General features: G+C 45.8%; 1 protein-coding gene across 9 annotated transcripts in view; it reads right to left on the bottom strand.

Annotated features, from left to right (window-relative positions):
* CDC27 (cell division cycle 27) overlaps positions 1-27,066 on the bottom strand; it is a 195,631-nt gene that overhangs the window by 80,432 nt on the left and 88,133 nt on the right. For 5 of the 9 annotated variants that reach the window (XM_029574213.1, XM_029574212.1, XM_029574214.1 and 2 more), the window contains 3 exons: positions 26,673-26,693; positions 26,254-26,353; positions 920-1,121 (listed from right to left, as the gene is read on the bottom strand). In XM_029574213.1, coding sequence (XP_029430073.1) covers positions 920-1,121; positions 26,254-26,353; positions 26,673-26,693 — 323 coding nt within the window. The remainder of the gene's footprint in view (positions 1-919; positions 1,122-26,253; positions 26,354-26,672; positions 26,694-27,066) is intronic. The other 4 variants (XM_029574216.1, XM_029574215.1, XM_029574219.1 and 1 more) reach the window with 1 other exon arrangement.

Here is a 27,066-nt window from a genome sequence, read left to right as displayed (position 1 = left end):
CAAAAGTTTTGGAAATTCAGAGATTCATATAAGTTACCGATAAAACTAAGGAATTTAGAAATCTAAGAGCCTGATATTAAAAGAGTGCCGAGCACTCAAATTTAGGATCCTAGGTTAGGGACCTAAAAATTCAGCATAGGTATAAGTCCCTAAAATTTATTTCTGAATATAGACACCCAACCGTAGGCACCTTAACTTTGAGTTCCTCTGCTTCAGCACTGCCCACTTTTAAAAGGGGCTTAAATTTAGGTGCTAAACTCAGAAAAATGTTTAAATTCAAGTGCCAAGGTTTTTTGAATATTAGGTTCTAAATACACTACCAATATTTGCTAGTTGAAGACCTTGCTAGCAATTCTGAAAATGACAAGTTTTGACTATTGTAGGATTGCAGTACGTGGCTTTACAAATATGAATGCTTGTGATTTTGCCATCACACAAACTCAACTGACACTTAAAAGTCCCATAGGACCGATTCAGACATGCTTCCACAAGCAAAATTAAAAAAAAAAAAAAAAAAAAAGTAAATATATGTCATGCAACTTTAATATAAATATTTTTTTCTATATTAGTCTCTCTTTAGCATACCTCTGAGCTGCACATGAAGGGAGGAGAATACAAATGTGGGAGAGAGAGAGGACTAAAATATTTGTATAGAGCGCACATATACACAAAGTGACTGCTTAACACTGACTTTTGTTTAAAAAAAAATTTAAAAAAAACCTGTCTTCACCTCTTTTAAAGTTTTATTTCTGAATGGGAGGAGGATTAATCTAATTTCTCATCCAGGATCTCTGCTGCTCGTACATCCTAGGCTGGCCTTGATGGAGCTACGAGGCAGATCTAGACCTCCGCTCTCCAGCCTGGCAGAAAGCCACAAGACGGATCCTTTGCTGGGGAAGACAAAGTGCTGAGCACGCACCTGCGGCTGCCTTCTGGATGGTAAAGGCCTGAATCTGTGGCGCGACAGAGATTTTCCCTTCTGAAATGGAGGAGTCCAGTTTGGAAATTTCCAGGCTGTCATTGATGTTTGGCTGAGTTATTCCGCCTTTATTCAGTTTACTTTTTGCCTTTCGGTTAGGAATTTTAGGTGGGAACTTCATTTTTAATTTTTTGCTATTCTCCTAAAAAAAAAAAAAAAAAAAAAATTGTTTGCCAGTTAAACATAAGTGAATTAACCACCACAAAATAACTGGGTATTTAGCATTATGGAGAAATGTATTCTTGACCTGATAATTTCCTTTCCTTGAGTCCAGTCAGACCAGTCCAGCCAAACGGGTTAGGCCCACCAACCAGCAAATAGAGACAAAGATTACCAGGCTTGCTGATGTCACCCCATATATACATCCATGCTGACAGGAAATTGGTTTCTTGCTAATTTTTGTTCCTGAAGTACCACAGATCAGTCCAGACAAGTGGGTTTTGCATCCCTACCAGCAGATGGAGGCAGAGAACTAAAAGCTTTGAGGCACTACTACATAACAGAGTGCGCCACCTGCAGTCCCTCAGTATTGACCTGTACCCAAGCCAATTATAGAGTAACTCCTCAATAATAACACCCTAAATGAGGGCAAATGCCAAACCCAAAAGTTGATGCCCCCCTAAACAGAAAAACCACAAATCAACCCAAGGGGCTAAGCACAACCTGGCAAACCTCTTAAAGTTCTGTATATATATTCTGACAGTTCTTCCCAGTAAGCATGCCAGAACATGGACTTGCCGTAATAGTCTTCAGAACATTAAGGGGCTGGATCTCTGGACTGATCTATGGTACTTCAGGAACGAAAATTAGCAGGGAAGAATCAAATTTTCTTTTCCTGTTCGTACCCCAGATCAGTCGAGACAAGTGGGATGTACCCAAGCTTCCTTAAACAGGGTGGGACAGCGAGAGTTCTGCTCAAAGAACACTTTCACCGAAGCCCATGTTCTCCAGAGCCATCTAAGCGATAAATATCTGGCGAAAGTGTGCAATGATTTCCAAGTAGCTGCCCTCCAAGATGCCGCCTCTGATCGAGTAATGAGAGCTCTTAAACCTTCAGGGATAGGACAACCTTGACAGATATATGCTAAACCTATCACTTCTTTCAACCAAGCTATGGTGGACTTTGAAACCTTATTATCCTTCTTTGCGCCACTCTATAGCACAAAAATAGGATGACTGACAGAAACTATTAGTGACCTTGAGATATTGCAACAACGCCCACTTTACATCCAAGATTGGAAAGGCCGGCAGTTCTACCGGTTGACTCAAGTGAACCACCATCACGTTCGGAAGAAAAGGAGGAACCGTATGCAATGAGAGACTGGAATCTGTAGTTCTCAAAAAAAGATCCCTACATGACAGAACCCGAAGTTCCGAAATCCTTCTAGTGAAACAAACTGCAACCAGGAAAAAAGCTTTTAAGGTAAGATTTTTCATAGCTGCCCTTCTAAAAGGCTTGAACAGAGCTGCACACATCCCCTTGAGGACCAAGTTAAGGCTCCAGCAGGGACAGAATTTCCGCACCGGAGGACACAAATTATTTAACCCCTCCCCAGAGAAAAAACATACTACATCCTGATGTGCAGCTAAGGCTGCTCCCTGCACCTTGCCTCGAAGACACCCCAATGCCACCACCTGAACTTTGAGGGAGTTAAAGGAAAAATCCTTCACCAACCCTCATTGTAAGAAGGTCACAGTGTGCACCATGGATGCTCAAGTAGGTTCAACACCCTGCTCTGTGCACCAAGTCTCAAAAACTCTCCAGACCATCAGGCTAAGGATGTTAAAGTCTTCCTAGCTTGCAGCAGAGTGGAAATGACATCCTCCGAATACCCTTTCCACCCTAAACACTTCCTCTCAAAAGCAGAGCCGCAAGACAGAAGTGAGCCGCCTGATCTGAAAATATGGGACCTTGGTGCAGAAGCTTTGGTAGATGGGTGAGACACAACGGCCCATCCACCGCTAGATTGACCAGATTCGCAAACCATGGCTGCCGAGGCCATTCCGGTGCCACAGAAATCACCTCTCTAATGAATGTCTATTCGCCACAACACTTTGCCCACCAGTGGTCATGGCGGAAACACATACAGGAGAACACTTTGCAGCCATGGAAGCACCAAGGCATCGACCCCGTCTGCTCAGTGTTCCCTTCTGTGACTGAAGAAGCGTAGAGCCTTGGCATTTCACTGAGTTGCCATCAAGTCCATGTATTTATTTATTTATTTAACATTTTTTATATACCGAAGTTCTAGCAACAATGTTGCTAATCATTTCGGTTTACATATAACATTGGGGTGACTTAACATGTGTGTCTTACATGGAACAGGAACATGAACTTGGAGAAAATTGAATAAATACTAATAACAAATAACATTAAAAACAACAGTAGTAATAGAAATGTTATATACAGGCGATTAAAATCAATTATGAATAAGGTATCTGCAAAATAGATAGGAGGGATTGGAAAATTAATTGTTTAGATGTCGAGCAAGAGGTATTATACGGCATAGACCTGGAGGAGCGATTTGAGAATAGAACTCAATCGTAGGCTTGAGAGAACAGCCAAGTTTTAAGTCTTTTTTTTTAAAGTGAGGGGGCATTGTTCAAGCCTGAGATCCGATGGTAGAGAGTTCCAGTGGGGCCTGCCCCATCTGGCATGGATAAGCCACATTGCTTCCTCCAACAACTCCCACTCCCTGGGATCCAGCTGATGACTGAAAATCCACCTGCACATTAACGTTATCTATCCCAGCTATGTAAGATGCCGCCAATAATTCCCGGCTATGTGAGATGCTGCTCTGCCCAGCAAGCAGCATCCTGGGCTTCCTGAGCACTGCCCTACTTTTGGTACCACCCTGTCAGTTGATGTAAGCCACCGTCACTGTCCAAAGTCCTTACTGGATGCCCATGCAAGAGGTAGAAAAGCACACATGAACCGCACCACTCATCTCTAATCGACTGATAGACAACGCTTCTTCCGCTGACCACTGGCCCCGCACCAACCGAGTCTGGCATACAGCTCCCCATCCGGAGAGACTGGCATCGGTGGTAACTACTATCCAATCTGGAACCTCCAAATCCACTCCACAGACTAAATGGTCCCGACCAAGCCACCATGCGAGACTGAACCTGGCTATCTCCATAAAGGGGCAGATGAAAACTGTTCTGACAACAGATTACACTGGAAAAGCAACACCTGCTGCAGAGGTCTCATATGAGTCAACGCCCAAGGAACTAACTCCAACGTGGAAGCCATGGAACAGAGAACCTGCAGGTAATCCAAAACCCTGGAACCATTGTCTCAAACTGCGAACCTGCTTCCGCAATTTGCAGATGCGCTCCCTAGTGAGAAACACTTTCCCAATCCTGGTGTTGAAACATGCCCCCAGGAACTCCAACTCTTGAGTAGGGGTAAGATGACTGACAGATTCACTACTCAACCCAGGCATCTTAACCACTGCAGTACTAACACCACTGCTAGTCTGCAAAGAACCTCTGATTTTGTTTGAATAAGACAATCGTCCAGATATGGGTGAACTAGAATGCCCTCCTTTCTGAGAGCCACCGCCACCACCGCAACCATATCCTTGGTGAAGGAGCACTCGCCAATCCAAATGGAAGGGTACAAAATTGAAAATATGTTCTGAGAATCATGAACCGCAGGTATCTGATGATCTGGCCAGGTTGCTATGTGCAAATACACCTCGGTCAAATCTAGAGAGGCCAAGAACTCCCCTTTGTACTCTGCTGCAATGACTGAGCGCAGGGTTCCCATCCGAAAACGAGGAACTTTGAGAGCCACATCCACCTTTTTTAAATCCAAAATCGGGCAGAAGGTCCCTTCCTTCTTTGGGACCACAAAATAAATGGACTACCTTCCCATCCCCTCTACGGGGATAGGAACAATGGCTCCCAGCATCTGTAAGTAGTTGATTGTTTCCTGTACCACCCATCTTTTGTTTACAGAAGTGTACGGAGAGACCATGAACAAGCCCTTTAGCGGGCAAGCAAGTTCTAAAACGTAACCTTATCTTACCACACTTAGGACTCACTGGTCTGTTGTGATCCTGGCCTACTTCTCTTAGAAAAGAGTCAACCAACCCTCTATGACTGGCAGAGGAGTGGACTGGCCTAGATTCATTGGGCGGACTTGGCTCCAGATGCCCACATCACTATTTGGCTTTCGATCTCGAAAGGACTGGTTCCAGAACTGTTGCCTTCCAGGGCCTTGTCTCTGGGCACCTCCTGAAGCCCTATTCTGCCAAAAGTCTATTCACCCTAAAGGGAGGCTGCGTAGAGAAGGACCCTTTTCCACCTTTCGGCTTATTCTCCAGCAATTTATGCCCTTTATTCTTTCCCAGATGTTTGACGAGCTCCTCTAAATCCTCTCCGAAAAGCAGTCTCCTTTTAAAAGGTAACGCTCCTAACTGAGACAGACCAAATGTCTGCTGACCAGTTCCTTAACCAAAAGGAGCTGCCTGGCCAAGACCGCTGACATCATAGTCCTAGATGAAGTCTGATGAGGTCATAACGCATCTGCTCCACAGGCCACCATGGCTTCTAGCTGCTCGGCCTGCTTTACCTCAGATGCAGACATCGCTTTGTTAGTCTGCAACTGTTGTAACCCAGCGCAGACCGGCCCGAAGCATAAAACTGCTGCAAACCGCAGCATGAATGCCCAGGGCAGACACCTCAATGATCTTTTTGAGGTGGACCTCTAACTTCCTGTCCTGCATATCCTTAAGTGCTGCAGAACCAGCCACTGGAATGACTTTTCTTTGTAACCGCAGAAACTGAGGCATCCACCTTTTGGAGCATCAACAATTCAAGTTTGTCCTCTGGTAACGGATGTAATTTATCCATTGCTCTACCAACCTTCAAACTGGTCTCTGGAGTATCCCACTCCCTGACTACTAACTTCACCAATTTATGGAAGGGGAAGGCTTTTGATGGACCTCTTAAGCCATCCATGACTGGGTCTCTCTCCTCCTAATTAGATTCTTCTCTCAGAACCTTAATCCGCCGCTCCTTAAGGACGCTGGAATCAGGGGCCACAGTTCTTCCCTGTGGAAAAGACTAACCACATTCAGATCATCCACCTCAACAGCTGGGGCTTTCCCCCACCCCTCTTCCGGATCCTGTCCCTCCAGAGAAGAATCTGCCTCAGGAGTGTCCTCTACTGTTGACTCCCCATCCTCCGAATCCCAAGGCCTTGTCCGCAGCATCTGAATGTGCAGCCCTACCAAAGAAATCGCCAAATCTTGGTCGCACCACTGGTCTGAACATTTGGACCTTTTCCTAGGCCACAAACCTGGCAAACCTTCTTGCCTGGGAAAACAGCACCACACAGCCTTCCTCAAATTATGCTTTATGCATCAAAAGAAAACATTCGGAAGAAAAAAACTGCAGTATCATCAGGATCCTACCCCAGGAGGTCACCAGGGACAGTAGTGGACAGAGATCCCCCACCCCCCCCCCCACCCCTGTGGCTTCAGGGGCAGCAGAGAGTGAAGCCAAAATGACCACTGTTCCCGCACTAACCGGGAAGGGGTCTGTTGCTGCATTCACATCACCCACAAGCCCTGTGGGCTCACATTGCCCCCCCCCCCCGACCCTTTTACGTCCATTCCCAAGCCACCCTCTCCCCCAGAGAGGCAGCAGGAACAAACGCCGGCTTGGGACAGGCACATGCGGCATAGCTCCTGCCAGCTCAATTGTGCACCATGACAGCCGCTCAAAGGATGCAGAAGAAACAATGTGAGAGCCATCTGCCCTCCAGGTCAACCGATGCAAACAAAAAAAAGAACCCCCCCCCCCCACCTTTTTTTTTTTTAAAAGGACACTTCCCTTGAAGATGGGCAGCAGTCTCCACACATCCTCCTGGGGAAGAGGGAACTGGCCCCACCAGTTGTCTACCTCCGTAGACAAAAGGACCAAGCCAAATAAGGGTCCCCAACCCCTGCTCGTCCACCTCAGCAACAAAAGGAATGGTCCCCACCACAAACTGCCAACCTTCTGGGAGGAAATTCTCTTTTTGCCTTTTTTTTTAAGCTAATTTCCAGACTGCAGGTTTTGTACCTCTACCATCTGGTGGAGACAGAGAAATACTGGGGACTGCAGGTGGCACCCCAGGTTATACGGCAATGTCAGCAAAGCTTTCTCTGTCTCCATCTGCTGGAAGGGAGGCAAAACCCAGGAGTCTGAACTGATTCGTGGAACATACAGGGAATTCCTGAATTGAAAATTGAATCCTCCAGAACTCATTGTGAGCTCCTAGAGGATCCTGCCAATTTCGAGGATCAAGCCTTCCCACCTCTTCTTGCTGTACGAAATGGCTGAAATCTACCATACACCTGAGACCTTGGAATACTAGGAAGCTGTCCTTCTTTAAATCTCCTAGTGTCTCAAAAACTATTACAAGCTTGAGTTATCCCCATGATATCTAGGTCTGTCCTTAGGAAGCCCTGGGACCCTGGAATCACCCCAAACTTTGGCATCTATTCCAGACAGTCACCATACAAAATTACCCTTAAAGAGAAGTTTAGCCAAATTGGTCTTTCAAATAGAATCCCCTGACCAGCTATGCAACCATAACAGCCTTCTTGCTGCTACTATGGAAGCTATACTCCTAGCTACAGTAGGCATTAAATCAAAGGAGGGATCAGCGAGATACAATGCCCTCAGTTTCAAGCAAGAAGTATCCTCTAGAACTTCCCCACATGTTCTTCAATCTTCCTCTTGTGCAGGCTGACAAAAACACAATTTAGGTCTTGCTATAATACAGAAGCACCATACTAGCAGCCTCAAAGGTCTTCAACACAATCTTCCTTTCCTGCGCATCCTTTAAAGGCATGTCAGCTTCCACTGGAATAGTGGTCCACTTTGTAACCGAACAAACCAGGGTGTCCACTCTCAGAAATTGAAACCTCTTTTTCTTAAGCCTCAGCTTTGACAGTGAGCGCCCCCCTCCCCCCACTTGAAATTTACTTCTGGGAAAACCTACTCCAGATCAATCAAGTCTTTCTCCACCTTACATAGTGGGGAAGGATTTTGAGGGCTTTTAGTATGCAGACCATAATAGGACCCTAGGAGGATATAGAGGGTTCCTCTTTCATCTCCGCAATATTAAGTGTGCTCAGACCTGCATCCAGAGAGAATTCACATTCCTTTCATTCCCCCATAGTGCTAAAGTTCCTTAAGGACTTCAATTCTTCTAGGGCAGCGCTTCTCAACCAGTGTGTCGCGTGTTACCGGTCTCCTGCTGCTCTTCCCCCCTCTTCCTTTACCGAGTGAGAGGCAGGCTATCTTCCACCGGTGCCGCCTGGGCTATCAGCACATTCAAGCCTGGATGAGAACGGCAGCAATGTTAGTGGAGGCTGGCAACTGCGGCTGGGCCTTTTCTTCTTCTTGCACCTGCCCCCACCCTGGTCTAGAACAGAAAGTGATGTGCAGTGGGGTGCACGGGAAGAAGAAAGCCATGCTGCAAGTAGTGGCGGCCCCGAGCAGTAGCGTGGACCCGAAGCAAAATCAGAAGCAGCCAGAAATCGGCACAGGAGACAGTGGAATTAGCCTCCCGTGAACAATGGGATTCTTCTTTCTTGGTCTGCGAGGGCTAGAGGAGGAGGCTGCTGCAGCTACCATTTGTGCTGTGAAGGGGGGGGGGGGCAGGAAATGAGAGAGAGAGACAGCCAACCTGTGAGAGAATGTGTATGTGTAACTGTGACTGAGAGCCTATGTGTAAGTGAGAGCATTTGATTGAGATCATCTATGTAAAGTGTGTGAGAAAACTGGCCAGAGGTGATGTGTGTATATAGGAGAGACAGGGAGAGTCAGGGAAATGACTGGAGTATGTGTGTGAGAGAAAGTTATTATGGGAATGAGAAGCCTGTGCATGTGGCGAGAGCTAGCATAGGAGTAAGAAACCTGGGTGTGTGTGAGACAGCATAGGAATGAGAAGCCTGTATATGTAAGATAGAACATGGAAGAGGGAAGCCTGTGTGTGAGAGAAAGAGACTGATCGGGAAGGTGACTGAAAGACAAACTGGTCATGGGGGTGTAACGAGAGAGAGAGAGAGAGAGAGAGAACGAGAGAGACTGACTGTGGGCACTAAGGAAGAGGACCATGAGTACAGAGCTTCAGCCACTACTGCTTCTGGTGTGTGCTACTGGCCTGAATGGAAGGAGGAGTAGGAGAGCTGCTGGAGGGGGTTAGTAAAGGTGGCTTTTTACGTTTATTTTTCTTGAGTGCCATTTTAATTACTGAATATTATGTGATGTGTCTGCTGTTTTGAAATATTTTATTGGTGTTATAAAAATTATTTAAAATTTTCCAGAGTTTTTAATTGTTGGATATTATTCTGTTCATAGTTGTCGTGAAACATTTATTCTGCTTATTAGTATAGTTATACAATTATTTCTGTGTTGGGATCTATAGCTGCTTGGCTAGCTCTGTTTTCCTAATAGGAGGTGTATTGGTGTTTAGGGTCTGATTTAATATTTGTAGTGTTGCCTTTTCATAGGTAGGATTGTTATTGTTTGAGTGTATTCCATAATACAAATGTAACTGTATGCGGATTAGTTTCTGTGCATTACTGCAGATCCTGGGAGTATGTTAGGTCGGTTTTGTGTATGTGACCGAGGTGAGGTATTTTACTGTATCAGTCTTATTTGTTGTATTTTTTCAAGAGGACATGCATTAGTGATAAACTGCTGTCTTTTCATAAGTAGGGCTATTGAGCCTGGTAGTTGGAGTTTGTGTTGCTGTTACTGAGATGACACTAGAACCAGAATATATTTTTTGTAAGGTGAGTTGTACGGGGAATGTCATAATTCTGCTTTACATCCATAATTGTGGGTCAGGGGGGTTCCTGTGGATGCAAACTGTACTTTTACATTTAGCCCTATGATGGTCATGTGTTCAGTGTGTCATGCATGTGAGAACAATCTGTCAGGTGTGTCCCGACAGAAAAAAGGTTGAGAACCACTGTTCTAGGGAATACTGGACCCAGTGTCCTCATCCTCATGAGCGTGCAAATCCACTCCTTTTCTGACCTTTTTCCTACTAGAAACAGAGACCTGGGGTGGATCATGGGACTAAACTCTGCCCTATATAAAAAATATGGTATTTGCAGATGATAAAAAATTATTCATAGTTAAATCACAAGCAGATTGTGATAAATTGCAGGAGGACCCTGTGAGACTGGAAGATTGGGCATCCAAATGGCAGATGAAATTTAATGTGGACAAGTGCAGGTGATGCATATAGGGAAAAATAAACCATGCTATAGTTACACGATATGAGGTTCCATATTAGGAGCTACCACTCAGGAAAGAGATCTAGGCGTCAGTGGATAATACATTGAAATTGTCAGCTCGGTAGGCTGCAGCAGCCAAAAAAGCAACAGAATGTTAGGAATTATTAGGAAGGGAATGATGAATAAAACTGAAAGTGTCATAATACCTCTGTATCGCTCCATGGTGAGACCGCACCTTGAGTACTGTGCACAATTCTGGTCGGAGCATCTCAAAAGAGATACAGTTACGATGGAGAAGGAACAGAGAAGGGCAACCAAAATGATAAAGGGGATGAACAGCTCTCCTATGAGGAAAGGCTAAAGAGCTTAGTGCTGTTCAGCTTGGAGAAGAGACAGCTGAGTGGGGAAATGATAGAAGTCTTTAAAATCATGAGAGGTCTAGAATGGGTAAATCTGAATCGGTTATTTACTCTTTCAGATAATAGAAGGACTAGGGGATAAATATGAAGTTATCATGTAACACATTTAAAACTAATCAGAGAAAATTCTTTCACTCAATGCACAATTAAGCTCTGGAATTTGTTGCCAGAGGATGTGGTTAGTGCAGTTAGTGCTGCTGGGTTTAAAAAAGGTTTGGATAAGTTCATGGAGGAGAAGTCCATTAACTGCTATTAATCAAGTTGTCTTGGGGAACGGCCTCTGCTATTACTGGCATCAGTAGCATGGGATCTACTTAGTGTTTGGGTACTTGCAGCCTTGATTGGCCACTGTTGGAAACAGGATGCTGGGCTTGATGGACCCTTGGTCTGACCTAGTATGGCAATTTATGTTCTTATAGCAGAAACCTCTCACAAACTCCTTAAAACAGAGACTCAAGTCAAGGATGAAGGCTCCAGAGGAGAAGGGAAGAATACCAACCTTTTCTGGCCAACTAACCCCATTGGTTCAGCAAAACTGGATCTTGCTCTGTGGGGCTGAGAGATGGAGGCTCCAGCCCCCTCTCACTATCCACTGCTCCCACCACAGAGTCCAGATCCTCGGTGGAAGCAGACTGGCCAGATGGCCCTGCAAACATGCCCCCTCCAAAAGCCAAAATTGCCACCTTCTTCCAGGCAAGTACGGTACAGCTTTGTGGCTCCCCTGATCTGCTGCCTGTACGTTCCACAGCTGCCGCAGAGCATGGTTTTTTTGTTGTGCTCTGCCACAGCAGCCTGCTTCACAAATGCCTTGCTGGCATGGCTGGGAAAACAAGAGGCCTGGACTCACCAAACCCTCTGATCTGTCTAGAATACTTCCTCGAAGTAATACTGTTCTGGTTCATCTCAGCTTCTTGGCCCTTTTCTCTCTTTTTTTTTCCCCCACAGCCAAGCAGCAAAACAAAGAACAGGCTTTTTTTTTTTTTTTTTTTTTTAAAGAGAAAAAAAAATACCAACCAGAATTGAGTAGAGGGGAGCGGAAGGAACACTAGCCTCAACACAATCAGTCCTACAAGGAAAGAACTGAAAGCCTCTGGCTCATGTACTGCTCAAACGAGGAAGGGAGAAATTATTTCACTTCAGGAGCTGCCTTCAGGATTAACCTAAATCCTGCCCTTGGGCTATGTTCTACTGAGGGAGGGAGGTCGTGCATTTCACCACAGGAGCGGCCCTCTATGGATTTTCTTCCTCTAACCAGCCTAACCAGGCCTTGGTTCACAGCATAGGTTGCTTGTCTGCCATCTGCTGCAGACAAAGAATACTGGCAGGCTGAGGTAAGGATGGATACATATATGGGGTGATGTTAGTGAACCTGTGTCTCCATCTGCTGGTCGGGGACCATAATTTATCTGCCCTGGTCTGACTGGATAAAGAGGAAAATTATATTATTGTCCTTACACTGTAGGTAAAAACTACATGTTGATTCCATGTAACTGTTATAAGTGGACAAACTGGCTCAGCTCTCTGATGACCATAGTTCCCATCTATCTAGTTTTAGCCTTCCTCTATCTGGCTCTCATCAGAAGTCATCATACTATGTTTATCTTCCCTCTTCTCCTACATCTTAAATATGAAGGCTAGATAATGCAGAGCCCTCCTGAGGCAGGGAGTTTATTTACTAAGTGACTGGGCAGCACATAAATATTTCTAAGCATCAATTACAAGAGATTATTAAGGATAGCCAGGAAAGGAGAAATCTTTTTTCCATGAATCCTGCTATACCAGTCCAGGTGTGTGTTATGTCTCCCTACCAGCAGATGGAGGTAGAATGCAGTGCTTTCTCCAAGACATCACCACCACTTTATAGAGCTAGTGCACCAGAGAAACCCAGTATACCTATCACAAAGCATTACATAGAATACTAGTGTTAAAAAAAATAAATACATCAAAAAATCAAAAAGCCACACACCAGATTTGAAACAAATCCTCCTAGACATATCTGCCTTGACGGAACAGGCAAAAAAAGAAAAACACAGAAATAAAGGAGATGAGGAAATACCTTCCACAAAGAATATATACAAAGCAGGCATATGACCATGCTTGTTTCCTCCTAGTGCAGCTCAACATCCACAGAGGATTCTGGACTGGTTTAGCAGGATTCATGGAAAGAAAATTAATAGATAAGAAAATTTCCCCTTCTATTTCATCCCGCTACACCAGTCTAGACAGGTGGAAACTACCAAAGTCCATCTATTCTGGGAGGGAAGTAGTAAGGACCACACTAGGGATATCAGCTCCAAAAACTGCAATCTGTTTATTCATTACATTCAATCTGTAATGCTTGGAAAACAAATGTGACAACCATATCGTTGCTTTACATGTGTCACAACAGCAACAGCCTCTTCCCATGAAGATTGGACTCTAGTAGAATGAGACTGAATGGGTTCATTGAGCAAACATGTCATAGATATTGTCTCCTTGATTTACTGTAAGAGTAGCTTTAGGGCCACGTCGCCCTTACATGGCACCCTGTCTTGCGAAAAGAATTTGTGACCTCCAAACTTAATGAGAACTCCGACATTGAGAAACTGCAAAAACTTGTTGCTATCCTGACATTCCACCATAGAGGAGGATGGTTTAGAGATTTATTGAGAGGAAAAAGACTTTACCTTCAAGCAGGAAAAATAGGGCCAAAAAAAAAAAAATAAATTATATAGAATCCAATCAAAAACCAAAGGGCCTCTACAGAAGACAGAATGAATTTCAGAAATATGCTGAGCAGAACAGATAGCCACTAAGAAAACTGTCTTCAAGGACAAGTCCTTAAGAGAAGTGTAAATCAAAAGTTGAAAGGGATGTGACACTAGGACTCTTAGTACCAAGTTAAGATCCCATTGTGAAACAGTTGGCCTAAAGGGAGGCCGAAGTATTTTCACCCCTTGAAGAAAACAGGACATATCCGAGAACAGCTGAACTCACTTTCTCTGAAACAAGAGATGGCAACTACCTGAATTTTCAAATAATTAAGGCTAGGCCTTATCGAGGCCCACTGGAGGAAAAATAAAATGGAAGATATAGTAACATAGTAATGACAGCAGAAAGACCAAAATGGTCCATCTAATCTGCCCAGCAAGCTTCCCAAGGTAGTATCTGCCACTCCGTGCAAGTTACCCCCAAGCTTTTTTATTTATTCCCATCCTATAGCCTTTAGGGATCCACAGTGTTTATCCCATGCCCCTTTGAAATCCTTCACAGTTTCAGTCTTCATCATTTCATCCGGAAGGGCATTCCAGGCATCCACCACCCTCTCAGTGAAGAAATATTTCCTGACATTGGCATGCCAAGGAGAAAACTTGCACATTCTTTACAGCAAGCTTCAAAAGATGCACTAGATCTGAGCACAGGCTAAAGTGAAGACTTAAGGGCTTTCAAAAGTGTGGAAATTGACACTTGAGAAAGAAGAGGTATTCAAGCACTGGTACTTTTCAAAAGGCAGGCCATAAGATAAAATGGATAGGACCGTGAACAAGATGATCTTGAGTGTCCAGAAGCTAAAGAGGCTAATCTAGCAGCACTCATTAGATCTGGATACCAATCTGGAGTCACAAGAACCACTTGAACATTCTCCAATTCTAGTCACCTCACAATCCTGCCCATCAGCAAGGAGGAAATATGAAGCAGCTCCACCTCCGGTCAAGGCTGCAACAGGGCATCTATACCCTCTGCTCTGAATTCTCTAGGCAGACTGAAAAACCAGGGAACTCTGGCATTCTTCTGGGTTGCTATCAGCCACGTGAGATAACTTCCACTGAAGTACAATCTGCTGAAAGAGGTCTTGACTGAGTTCCTACATCCCTGGATCCAGGAGATTCCTGCCAAGAAAACTGGCCTGAACATTCTCCTGGCCCACAATATGAGCTGCCAACAAGTAAAGATAACGTTCCTCTGCCCAAGAGCACAGGAGACAGCTAGACTTTTGATGTCGCCCTGTCTGTTCACATAAGCCACAGCTGTTGCATTGTCTGAGAGCACTCCAACTGCTTTTCACTTTATAAGGGGAAGAAATTGGGAAGACAGCTAGCCTTATCACCCTGGTCTCCAATCTGCTGATGAATTAAGAGGCCTCCTCCTGGATCACAGGCTTTGAGCTATCTGACTCGGACAATGTGCACCCCAGCCCAGCAAAAATCATGTCAGTCATGATGAGGATTCCATGAAAACAGGGTCCAGACACCACTGAAAATATTTCCTTGGTTCGACCACCACAGATAACTGGACTTCACGATCCTGGGTAAAGGAAGGCAACACTTTTATTCCTAAGAATGCGGTGACCATTGAGACAGGAGTGAAGCCTGTGGAGATCTCAAGTGGGCCCTGGCCCAGGGTACTAAGTTCAACTTGGCTGCCATCAAGCTGAGAAGCTGGAGATATCATTTGATCAATGAGATGCTTTCGGGGTTCTCCAAGCAGAGAACCTCTGGACCTGCTATTCTAGTTTGGATTCTCTCTCTGGGGTCAGATATTCCTGTCCTGCTTCAGTATCGAACCTGACACCAAGGACTGAGTAGGAAAAAAAATACTCTTTGCAAAATTGACTACCCAGCCCAAGGTTTTTAAATCAAACTATTCTGTTGAATGCAAAAAGACCCACCTAGAAAGAACTTGGCTCGAATACACCAGTTGCCCAAATAGGAGTATACCAGATTATCTTTTTTCCTTAACACTAGCCTTCAAAAAAGTTAACATAACCCGTGGCCAGGCCAATCGGGAGCACTCCGAACAGATAATGTTCCTGTAAGGTGCAGAAAGGTTTCTTAATCTTCTGACCAGATAGGAATATGGAAATAAGCCTTAGAGATCTATGGACGAGAGAAAAACTTGCCTGTCTGCACTGCCACTAGGATGGAGTGAAGAGTTTCCATCCTGAAGTTTGCAACACAGAGGCTGCTGTTGACACCTTTTAGATCAGGAACAGTCCTGCAGGAGCCATCCTTCTTTGAAACAAAGTAAACTGAATAATGCCTGCGATCGCATTTGGATGGAGGGACAGGAACAATAGCCTATAACAGGCAAAGTCTTTCAAGACTAGTCTGGAATGCTGCTCGCTTGGAAAATGAAGGATACAGGTATACTATGAAAGTATTGTAAACAGGAGCAACTAGCTCTAGAGAATAACCAAGATGAATAACATCCAAAACCTATTGGTCCAACATTATGTGGGTCCACTCCTGGTAAAAATGTCACAAGAGAGACTACCTTTAGGTAGATACAATAAGAAGGTACAACAAAGTCCCTTACTCGATACAATACTAAAAATGGGAAAGGGAAAGTAATCATTTGACTTATTACAATTTTTCAGAAATATCAAATTATAAAATTAACAAAAATAAATTTACTCAAATTATATAAATGCAACTTGGATCGTGCCCAAAATCACTTTTCACTCATAAGAGACTATCTACCAGAATTACCAGAGTGAACCTGCCTCACCTCGTTTGGCAATGCAGACTCCCAAGGAACTAAACTAGTCCAGCCCTGGCTTTTTGGACCCTCAAAAGGAATGGGTTCTTCCCTTAGGCTGGAAGGAGTAAGAGTATCCCCGCTTACCAGGTCTCTAGCATCTGGGGTTGTGAAAATCCCCTCAGCTTTACCAGGCTGTTATAAAAAACATCTTCAGGGAACCTGTTTGGCTTTGGATCCCCCAGGAATTGTTCACAAACTGTTCTACATCTTTTCCAAACAGCAGTCTCTTCTTAAAAGGGAGCTTACCCAGCCTGGACTTGGACCATGAAAATAGGTAATCCAATTGTGGAGCCATGGAAGCTGCCTTGCTGCTATATCAGAAGCTAACAACTGAAGTGGGATATGATAGAGGTCTATAAAATCATTAGTGGAATAATACAGGTAAATGTGAATCAGTTATTTACTTTTTCAAATACAAACTACAAGACAGAAAATTCTCTCAATCAATAGTGCTGGAATTCATTGTCAGAGAATGTAGTAAAGGCAGCTAGCATAGCTGGGTTAAAAAAAAAAAAAAAAAAAAAAAAAAAAAAAAAAAAGATTGCACATGTTTTTCTTGGAGAAGTCCATAAACTTATTAACATGGCTCTTTAAATGTGCAACTCAGAGAATTAATGACAGTCACCCGCAAGCTTGACTTCTATTTTACTTATTTTATCTTTTATTATTTTATTTCTAACACTGTAGTTTGATGACTTATGTGTTTTATTGCTATATAGGAATACATACTTGCCCTGCTGGACATCTCGGTGGCCTTCGATACAATAAATCACAATCACCTCCTCTCCCGCCTATCCGACATTGGCCTCTCAGGCTCGGCCCTCAAGTGGTTCTCCTATCTCAACAACAGGCAATTCTCTGTGAAGATAGGCAATGCTGAGTCCACTTACTACGCTCTCTCCCAGGGAGTCCCCCAGGGCTCCTCCCTTTCTTCGACTATTTCATATCTACCTCACCCCACTTTGCCAACTCCTTTCGGGACTCAACCTCAAATGTTTTCTTTATGTGGATGATGTGCAAATCGTCATACCTATCCAAGGCTCTCTATCCAACGCTCTTGAATTCTGGGGAAGTTGTCTTGCAGCCATCAATACCCTACTCACCAACCTCCATCTGGCTCTAAACACTTCCAAAACAGAACTGCTCCTCATATCCCAACATTCTCCTATTAAACCCTCACTCACAAATGACCCCGCCTACAAGACCTTTCATGCGCAGCACTGCGCTAGAAACCTTGGGGTTCAGATTGATCAGCAATTGAACCTCGAAAAACACATCAATGCTATCCTTAAAGAGGGATTCTACAAACTAAATGTCATGAAAAAACTGAAACCGCTATTTCATGCTGGTGATTTCCGCACTGTCATCCAGGCCACACTAGCATTCAAAATGGATTACTGCAATTCCCTCTTCCTAGGCTTACCCTACGCCACTATAAAACCCCTCCAAATGCTGCAGAATGCAGTAGCCAGAACTATCTCCAACGCACATAAATATTTATTTTATTTTATTTATTTTTAATTTTTATATACCGACCTTCTTGCATAAAATGCAAATCAGGCCGGTTTACATTGCAAACTGAACAAGCAGGAAATATAATTCCTTAGCCGGATACATAGAACATCTAGAATTAAAAATGTAAATGCAAACTTTTTAGACAGCTTAATAGAGGTTAATTAAATAACAAACATAACTAAACTTATTTTACACAAAGCACGAAAGTTAGCAGGAAGGGGAGCACAAAGGGGAAAGCCCCTTTGTCGCGCCCCTTCGGCGTGCGACGCCCAATGGAACGGCGTCTTTTACCGGCTCTGCCGTTAGCATATATAAATATATATATAAATATCACATCTCCCCTATCCTCAAGGACCTGCACTGGCTCCCCATCCCATCCCGTGTCCTCTATAAAACCCTCACCACTATTTACAAAGCCATATATGCACACAACTCCAATTGGCTTGACGAGCCCTTCCACCTCACATGCCCTAATCGACCTACCAGGACCTCTAACAAAAGGACCCTCCATGTGCCCTCATTAAAGAAAGCTCACCTCACATTCACAAGGGATGGGGCGCTCTCCATTGCTGGCCCCATGCATTGGAACTCACTCCCGACCTAGCTCAGGCTAGAACCATGCATCATAAAATTCAGATCCTAACTAAAGACTTGGCTTTTCAAACAAGCTTTCCCCCAAAACCCTTAACAGCCCCTTCTCAGCAACTCCCCCTGTGCTGTATAATGTTGGAATTGCCATTGCACTTGTTTTTCAAGTTTCAAATTTTGCCTGTTGCTTTGCCTTCCTTTCTTTCCTATTGGTTTAATTTTGTATCCACCCCCCCCCTTTTCCCATGTTCTTTGTAATTTTCCGCTCTTTAGTTCAATGTAAACCGATTTATTTTTTTTTTTTTACTAATGTCTGTATAGAAGACTCTTTAAATAAATAAATGTTTTATATTTTATGAACTTTTACATTAGGATGTTATATTTTAAGAATTTCAATTTTGTCGTATCTGATTATTTCTAGTTACTTTTAACAGCTATATTAAAGTACTCTTTTCTTTCTTTTGATAGTATTTTAGCTGTTATTACTATTTATTGTATTTAAGAACATAAGAAATTGCCATGCTGGGTCAGACCAAAGGTCCATCAAGCCCAGCATCCTGTTTCCAACAGAGGCCGAACCAGGCCACAAGAACCTGGCAATTACCCAATCACTAAGAAGATCCCATGCTACTGATGCAATTAATTGCAGTGGCTATTCCCTAAGTAAACTTGATTAATAGCCGTTAATGGACTTCTCCATCTGGCAAAGGTATGCAAAGACTTCCATGTGGCCGCCCTACAAATCTCTGCTGTAGAAATTTGCTGATATTCCGCCCAAGATGTGGCCTGAGAGCGTATAGAATGAGCGCGGAGACCCAATGGCAGAGACCTTCCCTGCACTAGATACGCCGAACTTATGGTCTCCTTCAACCAACGAGCAACTGTAGACTTAGAAGCAGCACTACCTCTTCTAGGTCCACTCCAAAGGACGAAGAGGTGGTCTGAAACCCGGAACGCATTGGTCACTTCCAAATAGCTCAACAGCGTTCGCAGCACATCCAATTTGCATAGCTCCTTAGACAACGGATTCGAGCTGTCCAAATCCAAAAACGATGGAAGCTCTACAGTCTGATTTACATGAAAAGAAGAGACCACCTTGGGTAGAAAAGAAGGTACCGTGCGGAGCGACACTCCCAACTCCGAAATCCGCAAAAAAAGGCTCTTGGCAAGACAGGGCCTGAAGCTCGGAAATCCGTCAAGCTGATAGCCACTAAAAACACTACCTTCAAAGTTAAATCATTCAAGGTGACCTTACAAAGAGGCTCAAAGGGAGCGCCACACAACGCCTGAAGAACCACATTCAGATTCCAGGATGGACAAGGCTGCCGAAACGGTGGATGTAAATGCTTTGCCCCCTTAAGGAACCGCACTGCGTCTGGATGAGCCGCCAAAGATGCACCCTGAATCCGACCGCGCAAGGAACCCAGTGCCGCTACTTGGACCCATAATGAACTGCACGAGAGGCCCTTAGCCAAACCATCCTGAAGAAAATGTAAGATATCCAAAATGGCTGCCCGAGTAGGAACCACCTCCCGATTAAGGCACCATGATTCAAATACCTTCCAGACCCGCACATAAGATAACGACGTAGACGCTTTGCGGGACCGTAGAAGAGTGGTTACCACCGCATCCGAATATCCCTTGGACTTCAGCCTTTGCCTCTCAAAAGCCATGCCGCTAGACAAAAGCGATCGACCTGGTCGAAACAAACGGGCCCCTGATGTAGTAGATCCGGCATATACGGAAATCAAATGGGTTCCTCGACCACCAGATTTACTAGATCCGCAAACCATGGACAACGTGGCCATTCGGGAGCGACAAGTACCACTTCTGCTGGGTGTAACTCTATCCAACATAACACCCTGCCAACGAGGGGCCACGGAGGGAACACATAGTAGTACATCCGGCCAAGCAGTACTAGAGCGTCCAGGCCCTCCGCTGCCGTCTCCCTGCACCAAGCGAAAAAACGAGGAGCTTTGGCATTCTTGAAGGTTGCCATCAGGTCCAGGGCGGGGGTCCCCCACTGTGCACAAATGAGTCGATACGCGTCCTCCGTGAGTGCCCACTCCCCGGGGTCCAGACGATTGCGACTAAGAAAATCTGCATGAATATTCTCTACCCCAGCAATGTGGGAGGCTGCTATGCTGCACAAATGCTTCTCCGCCCATGCTATCAAGTGCCAGGCTTCGGCCGCCACTGGTTGACTCTTGGTTCCACCCTGACGATTGATGTAAGCCACCGTGGTCGCGCTGTCTGAGAGAACTCAGACGGACTTTCCGCGAACTAGTGGGAGAAAAGCCTGTAGAGCCAGACGGACCGCTCTGGTCTCCAGCCGATTGATGGATCAAGAAGTCTCCTGTGGGGACCATTGGCCCTGTACCGACTTCCGTAGACAGACCGCTCCCCAACCGTACAGACTGGCGTCCGTAGTGACTACTGTCTAGGACGGAACCACCAACGGTACTCCGCGACTCAAGTTGCTCGGACACAACCACCAATCCATGCTGTCCCGAGCTGCCTGGGTCAGAGGCAATGGTTGATGAAATTCTTCCGACACCGGATTCCAGCGGGACAGCAACACTGACTGCAATGGCTGCATATGAGCGAAGGCCCAGGGAACCAATTCCAACGTTGAAGTCATTGACCCCAACACCTGTAGATAGTCCCAGACTATCGGTACCGGCTTGGATAACAATTGTCGAATTTGCCCCTGTAACTTGAACATTCGCTCCTGTGTTAGTGGCACCGTACCCCGAGTGTTGAACAAGGCTCCCAAAAACTCCAGAGATTGTGAAGGTACCGGACGACTCTTGGGGACATTGACTATCCAACAGAGTGTGTGCAACAATTGGAGCACCCGCTGAACTGCCGCTTGACAGAGTGCCTCCGACTTGGCGCGAATCAGCCAATCGTCCAGATACGGGTGCACCAGAAAACCTTCCCTGCGCAGCTGCGCTGCTACCACTATCATAATCATGGTGAAAGTTTGAGGCGCGGTCGCAAGGCCGAACGGGAGCGCCTGAAACTGAAAATGCTGACCCAACACGGCGAACCTGAGAAACTGCTGGTGCTCTGCCCGGATTCCTATGTGGAGATATGCTTCCGCGAGATCCAGGGAGGCCAGAAATTCCCCCAGTCTTACTGAAGCAATTATGGATCGCAAGGTCTCCATACGAAAGCGAGGTATCTGCAGACACCTGTCTCTTTTCAGATCGAGAATAGGACGAAAGGTCCCTTCCTTTTTTGGTACCACGAAGTAAATGGAATAACAGCCCCTGCGGAGTTCGTGGGGTGGCACTGGTACAATCGCGCCGAGTTCTCGAAAACGGCCCAGTGTTGCTCGTACTGCCCGGTGCTTGTCTGAAAACCTGCAAGGCAATACCAGAAAACACTGGTGCAGCCGGCGTATAAAATCTAACGCGTACCCGTGTCTTATCACATCTAGGACCTACTGATCCTATGTGATTCTGGTCCATTCCTCGTAAAACCGGCACAATCTGCCCCCGATCCTTGGTACGGAGGAATGAACCAGCCGCACATCATTGTGCAGGCTTGCCCCCCTGCACATTCTGACCGGCCCCCGGCCGACCGAAACGCCGCCCGTGAAAGGACTGAGAATACCTCTGCTGTCTGTTGGCACTGTGTTGAAACGAGGAAGCCGAGCCCCGGGAGGTCAGAGGCCGGCGACTGCCCCGAAAGTGAGAGCGGGAAGCCGGAGCTCCCCTTGACCTTGGTCTATCCTCTGGCAGCCGATGCACCTTGTTCTCACCCAAGGACTCAATCAGATCCTCCAATTCCTTGCCAAACAGCTTGCCCTTAAAGGGCAACGAACCCAACCGGACTTTAGACGACTCGTCCGCAGACCAATGGCGGAGCCATAACAAATGCCTCGCTGAAACCGCGGAAACCATAGCTCTGGCCAAGGTGCGAAGCAGATCATAAAAGGATTCCGCACTATAAGCAATCACTGCTTCTAAGCAGCCCGCCTGGCGCGCCTCCTCGGGAGAAAGCAATTCGTTGGCTAACTGTTGTGCCCAACGGAGACCAGCGCGTAAAGAGAAATTACTGCAAATCGCTGCACGAATCCCTAATGCCGAAACCTCGAAGATCCTTTTGAGTTGTATCTTCAGCTTCCGGTCCTGCAAATCCTTAAGCGCTGTACCCCCGGTCACTGGAATGGTGGTCTTCTTTGTGACCACCGCCGAATCTATCTTAGGCATCCTCAACAGCTCCAATGCCTCCTCAGGCAGGGGATAGAGCTTATCCATTGCTTTAGCCACCTTGAGTCCCAAATCAGGAGTATCCCATTCCTTAAAAAGTAAATCCGACGTCGAAAAATGCAATGGGAAAGCAGAAGGAGGACCCTGAAGACCCAATACTATCGGCTCCGTTGCTCCAAGCCGGGACTCTTCCTGCGGCACCTGGATCCCTAATTCACCCAGAATTTCCGGAATAAGGGGTCCCAGTTCATCCCTTCTAAATAGACGAACCACTTTCGGGTCATCCCCATCTGTCCCATGGGTACCCCTAGGACTAGTGGACAACTGGTCTCCGTCCCCTCAACCCTCCTCGGTGGTTGGGATGGTAGGTCCTGATCCCCTTGGTGCTCCTCCGGCTCATCAGTATCTGTGGTGGAGTCCGGATCCCCCCGGGCTGTCCGAGATCGGATAGGCCGGGAACTGTCCGGGACCCCCGGAGTGGGCCTACATTGCTTCCCAAGCCCTATCAGAGGGCCTGGGACACGGATATCGTGGGGTCTCTTCCTGGCCAACCTACAGGCCTTGAACGCCTTGTGCATCAACAGCACAAACTCAGACCCAAATGAGGAATCTGAAGACACCTCTCTGTATCCCCTTCAGGGATCCGCAAATTGGGTGAGCAGCCGGGCCTCGCAGGTCTGTCCTCCTCAGGGACCCTGCGCTGGGGCGATAATCGCGGTGGGAGGTCGTCCTCCCCCCTTATCTGCTGGCTGCATGGCCACCGTGGCCCCCCCAGGGGATAAAATGGCACCCATCCCCAAGATCCTCAGGAACGGGCCCGTCCCCAAGCTCCTCGGGAACGGGCCATCCCCAGTGGTCGGCTTGCCCCCAGGAGTCCGGGGCGCGCGATCGCGTTCTGGCCTGAGTCCTGACTGGGACCAACGACGCCCCTTCGCTGCCCAAGATACAAGAAGAACAGAGGCTATCCCGAGACAGCCGCACCTGCGCGGTACCGCAGGCCTGGCAGGCAGCCCGGTGCGGCATGCCCTCACAATGGCGAGTACTGTACAAAAAATAAAAAATAAAAGCCTCCCCCGCGATGGCGAAAAATCGGCGCTCGGCCCCCCCGCGGGAAGGAAATAAGAAGGAAAACAAAGGTACAATAATTCAACTATATCGAAAACGCTTTATTGTTTATTTATTTTAAAATAGCTACCAATCACCTCGGGTCCTGAGCCAACTGGGGGGAGTGAGCCAGGCTCCTCAGTGTCACCCCCAGTGAAGATGGTACGCCGGCAAATGGGGGTCCCCCACACTTCAGCGGCCTCTTAAACCAGGGGGGATGGTCCCCTCAGGACCTCGCAATCCCCTGGGAGGCGTGAAAGCAGACCTGCAGGCAAGCCTCTGCGGTCCCTATTCCTATCCCTTCTTTTTTTTTTTAAACACTATCTAAACACCTAATCACTAGGTCTCAGCACAAACTGTAGGTTTTGCACCCCCTCCACCTGCTAGGAGACAGAAGAATACTGCCAGACTGTAGGTGGCAGCAGCCTAGATAAGGCGGAGTTTTGGTTTGTAAACTTCTGTCTCTATCTGCTAGAGGGGGGCAAAACCCAGGAGTCTGGACTGATCTGGGTACGTACAGGGAACCCCCCCCCGTCACCTGGCTCAACCCGAAGGATGGCAACAGGAACCTGACACCTCGGGGAGCAGAAAAAGGTAAACTTCTAAACCGAAGATCAGTCAAGACTGCAAGTAACACATCCACCATCTGCTGGAGGCAGAGAAATACTGAGGGACTGCAAGTGGCACTCTCGGTTATGTAGTAGTGCCCAAAGTTTTGTTCTCTGCCTCTATCTGCTGGTAGAAATGAATAAAACCCACTTGTCTGGACTGATCTGGGTATGTTCAGGAACTATCTATGGTCTGGGATCTTGCCAGATACTTGTGACCTGGATTGGCCACTGCTAGAAACAAGACACTAGGTTTGATGGACCCTCGGGTCTGACCCAGTTTGGTACTTATGTTCTTAAGAAATTCTGAGAAGACTGTAAAGGGCTTCCGCTAGAAATGCTGCAGCAGACTATTCAGACAGCTTCTTTGCTCTCCATGAGTTGCTGAATCCACTGCAACACAGTACATGCCACTGCAGATGAAAACCTGAACTGCAGAAAATACATACTTCAGAAGAAGAAAATACATACTTCAGAAGAAGTTCAATTTTCCTATCCTGTGAATCCTTAAGTAAAGCATCACCCTCCAATGGGACAGTGGTTCTGCTATAACAGCTGTGACCAAGGCATCTGAAGCAAGCATTGAATTGCTACCTGACAGATGGGATGCAGTTTAGCAATATTCTTTACTCCCTTAAGACCACTCTCTGGGCATTCCCATTCAGAAAGCACTATTTCTTTGACCTCCAAGTGAAAAGGAAAGGAAAGGCATTGGTCAAATTATGGATCCCTTGGTGATGGGATCCTCAATCTTGGAATCCCCAATTCTTAGAGAAAATACCACTTGACCAATGAAAGCAGCAACTTCTTCCTTATAGAAAAGGCAAATCACCTCATCTTCCTCTCCAAGGTTGCATAGCTGGCAGAGTCTGGCTGATGCTCAAGGACCTCTGGAATATCCTCTGAAGCATCAAATGTTCTCTGGCACTAACTTAGGGGGCATTTACTGGGCACCTGATCCTCAGGCTGTACCCTAGAGAAAGAATTCAAGCAGCGAGGTGCACCCTTCTTCTGAATCGCACAGGCGGCCTGTTCTGGAGAAGATTCCCTAGAAAAATGTATAGCCTGGCCCAAAGATTTCAAAACAGTTGCACCCACAGGATCAAGCACCAGAGGGTTATCAAAATCCTGCAACGATCTAGAATAATACTGCAGCTACCATGGGAGAAGGGCTCAAAATTGTGTTTTCCCACCACATCCAGAGCCTCAGAGGCCTGAACAGTGCTTTCAATGCAGTGAGTACAGCTGGCTGCCCAGAAGCCTTTGAAGTCTCCCTGGGAAACTCCCTGTTGTGGACACAAGCAGCATATAAGGGACCTGAGGCTGATATGGATCATTTACATCTGCAACCCTGCAGCAAAACAGTTATGGTCTGAACTCTCCTTACCAGCCTGACAAAAAAACTATCCCCTGGAGAAGAGAGTCCTGAAGAGTCCTGGCACTAACCTGCACTTATCGGAGCCCCCACCCTTGCTGGCAAACAACTCTCCCCTGCTCTAGCAGTACTCCAAGAAGGAAGCCAGTCTTCAAATCATACATCACCTCCCCTTTTTTTTTTTTTAAAAAAGGCACCTCAACACAGCCCAGGAGCGAGAGTGGGGAAACCAGGCAGATAGGAAGATCCTCTCCTCAAAACTCAAGTATTTTTGGTACTAGATCCATTTTTAAGTGCCTAGAAAGAAGAACCCCACCACCACCACCACCATCACCAGGCTCAAACTAGACTCCCACTGGGTCTGGGAAGCATAAAATGGGCTCACTAACCTGAGAGAAACAGGTGCCTGAGTCTTACACAAATTCATGACTAAATCCTTTGAATATGAGGGCAGGCCAAAAAGAAACCTTGTTGTCTTACCATCTGTTGGAGGCAGAGAATGCTGGGCTTTTTTTTTTATGCTGCATCACCTTTATATAGTGGCAATGTCATGGAGAAAACTGTGTGCTTTGTCTTCATCTATTGGAAGGGGGACATAACCCACCTGTCTGGACTGGTGTAGCAGTGTGAAATGGAAGGCATGATTTACTGTTAGTCTCTAAAACCTTTACCTTTGTCGTGGAACTATCACTAGTAAAGAGGCGAGAACTTCTCCGAGGCAGTGTATTAGGTGGAGCAGCAATAGTTGGGCTCAAAACCTGAGGAGTTGTACTGTAAAAAAGGACAATCTGTTAGAAAATTGTCCTTCTCACAAGAGAACCAGCCTGAACTTAAAACAAGAGCAGAGACTGTCCCACTTGCTTTCCTGGATCAGTGCACTCATTAAACAGGGTTATCTGAATTAGGGCAGAGGATCTCATGCCTTGAGATTACCAGTTTTGAAGAACCCAGTCCTTAAGCAGACATTTCACATTGGCTACAGAACGCTGCTCACCAGTTGCGTTACATAGAACAATCTCTTTGGCACAATGCAAGTAATAAGAAGGGCATTAGCAGTAAATTTGAGAGCTTGAGATCATATCCAACGTACCCTGGCTTGTTTAGTTCATTCCTGTCAAGATATGAACAAAATTAACCCATTTGTATTTATTAAAATGTATTAATCACTTGTGCCTGGACCCTAAGCGATATACATAACATATAACTAGTATAAAAGATTCAAACTTAAGACAAACAAAAATAAGACAAGTTACAATTTGGAGATACTAACCCAAGTAAGATACTGACTCATTTAAAAACACACACTTTGAAACAGATAAAATTTTAAAAAAGTAATCAGTTTTCCCCCTTTCATTCTCCCTTGAAAGGCTGCTAACCATTTCCTATCAGGCTTACTTTAGTGGTATCACATACATCCTTCCCCTTCAATGCACACATATAAGCCATACATACCCTGTAGCCCAAAGAACAGGACTTCATTTTAA

This window comes from Rhinatrema bivittatum, chromosome 12, assembly GCF_901001135.1.
Source record: "Rhinatrema bivittatum chromosome 12, aRhiBiv1.1, whole genome shotgun sequence".
In the NCBI taxonomy this organism is placed as follows: domain Eukaryota; kingdom Metazoa; phylum Chordata; class Amphibia; order Gymnophiona; family Rhinatrematidae; genus Rhinatrema; species Rhinatrema bivittatum.
Note: the sequence above shows the minus strand (reverse complement) of the source record. Positions and strands in the feature narration are given on the sequence as shown.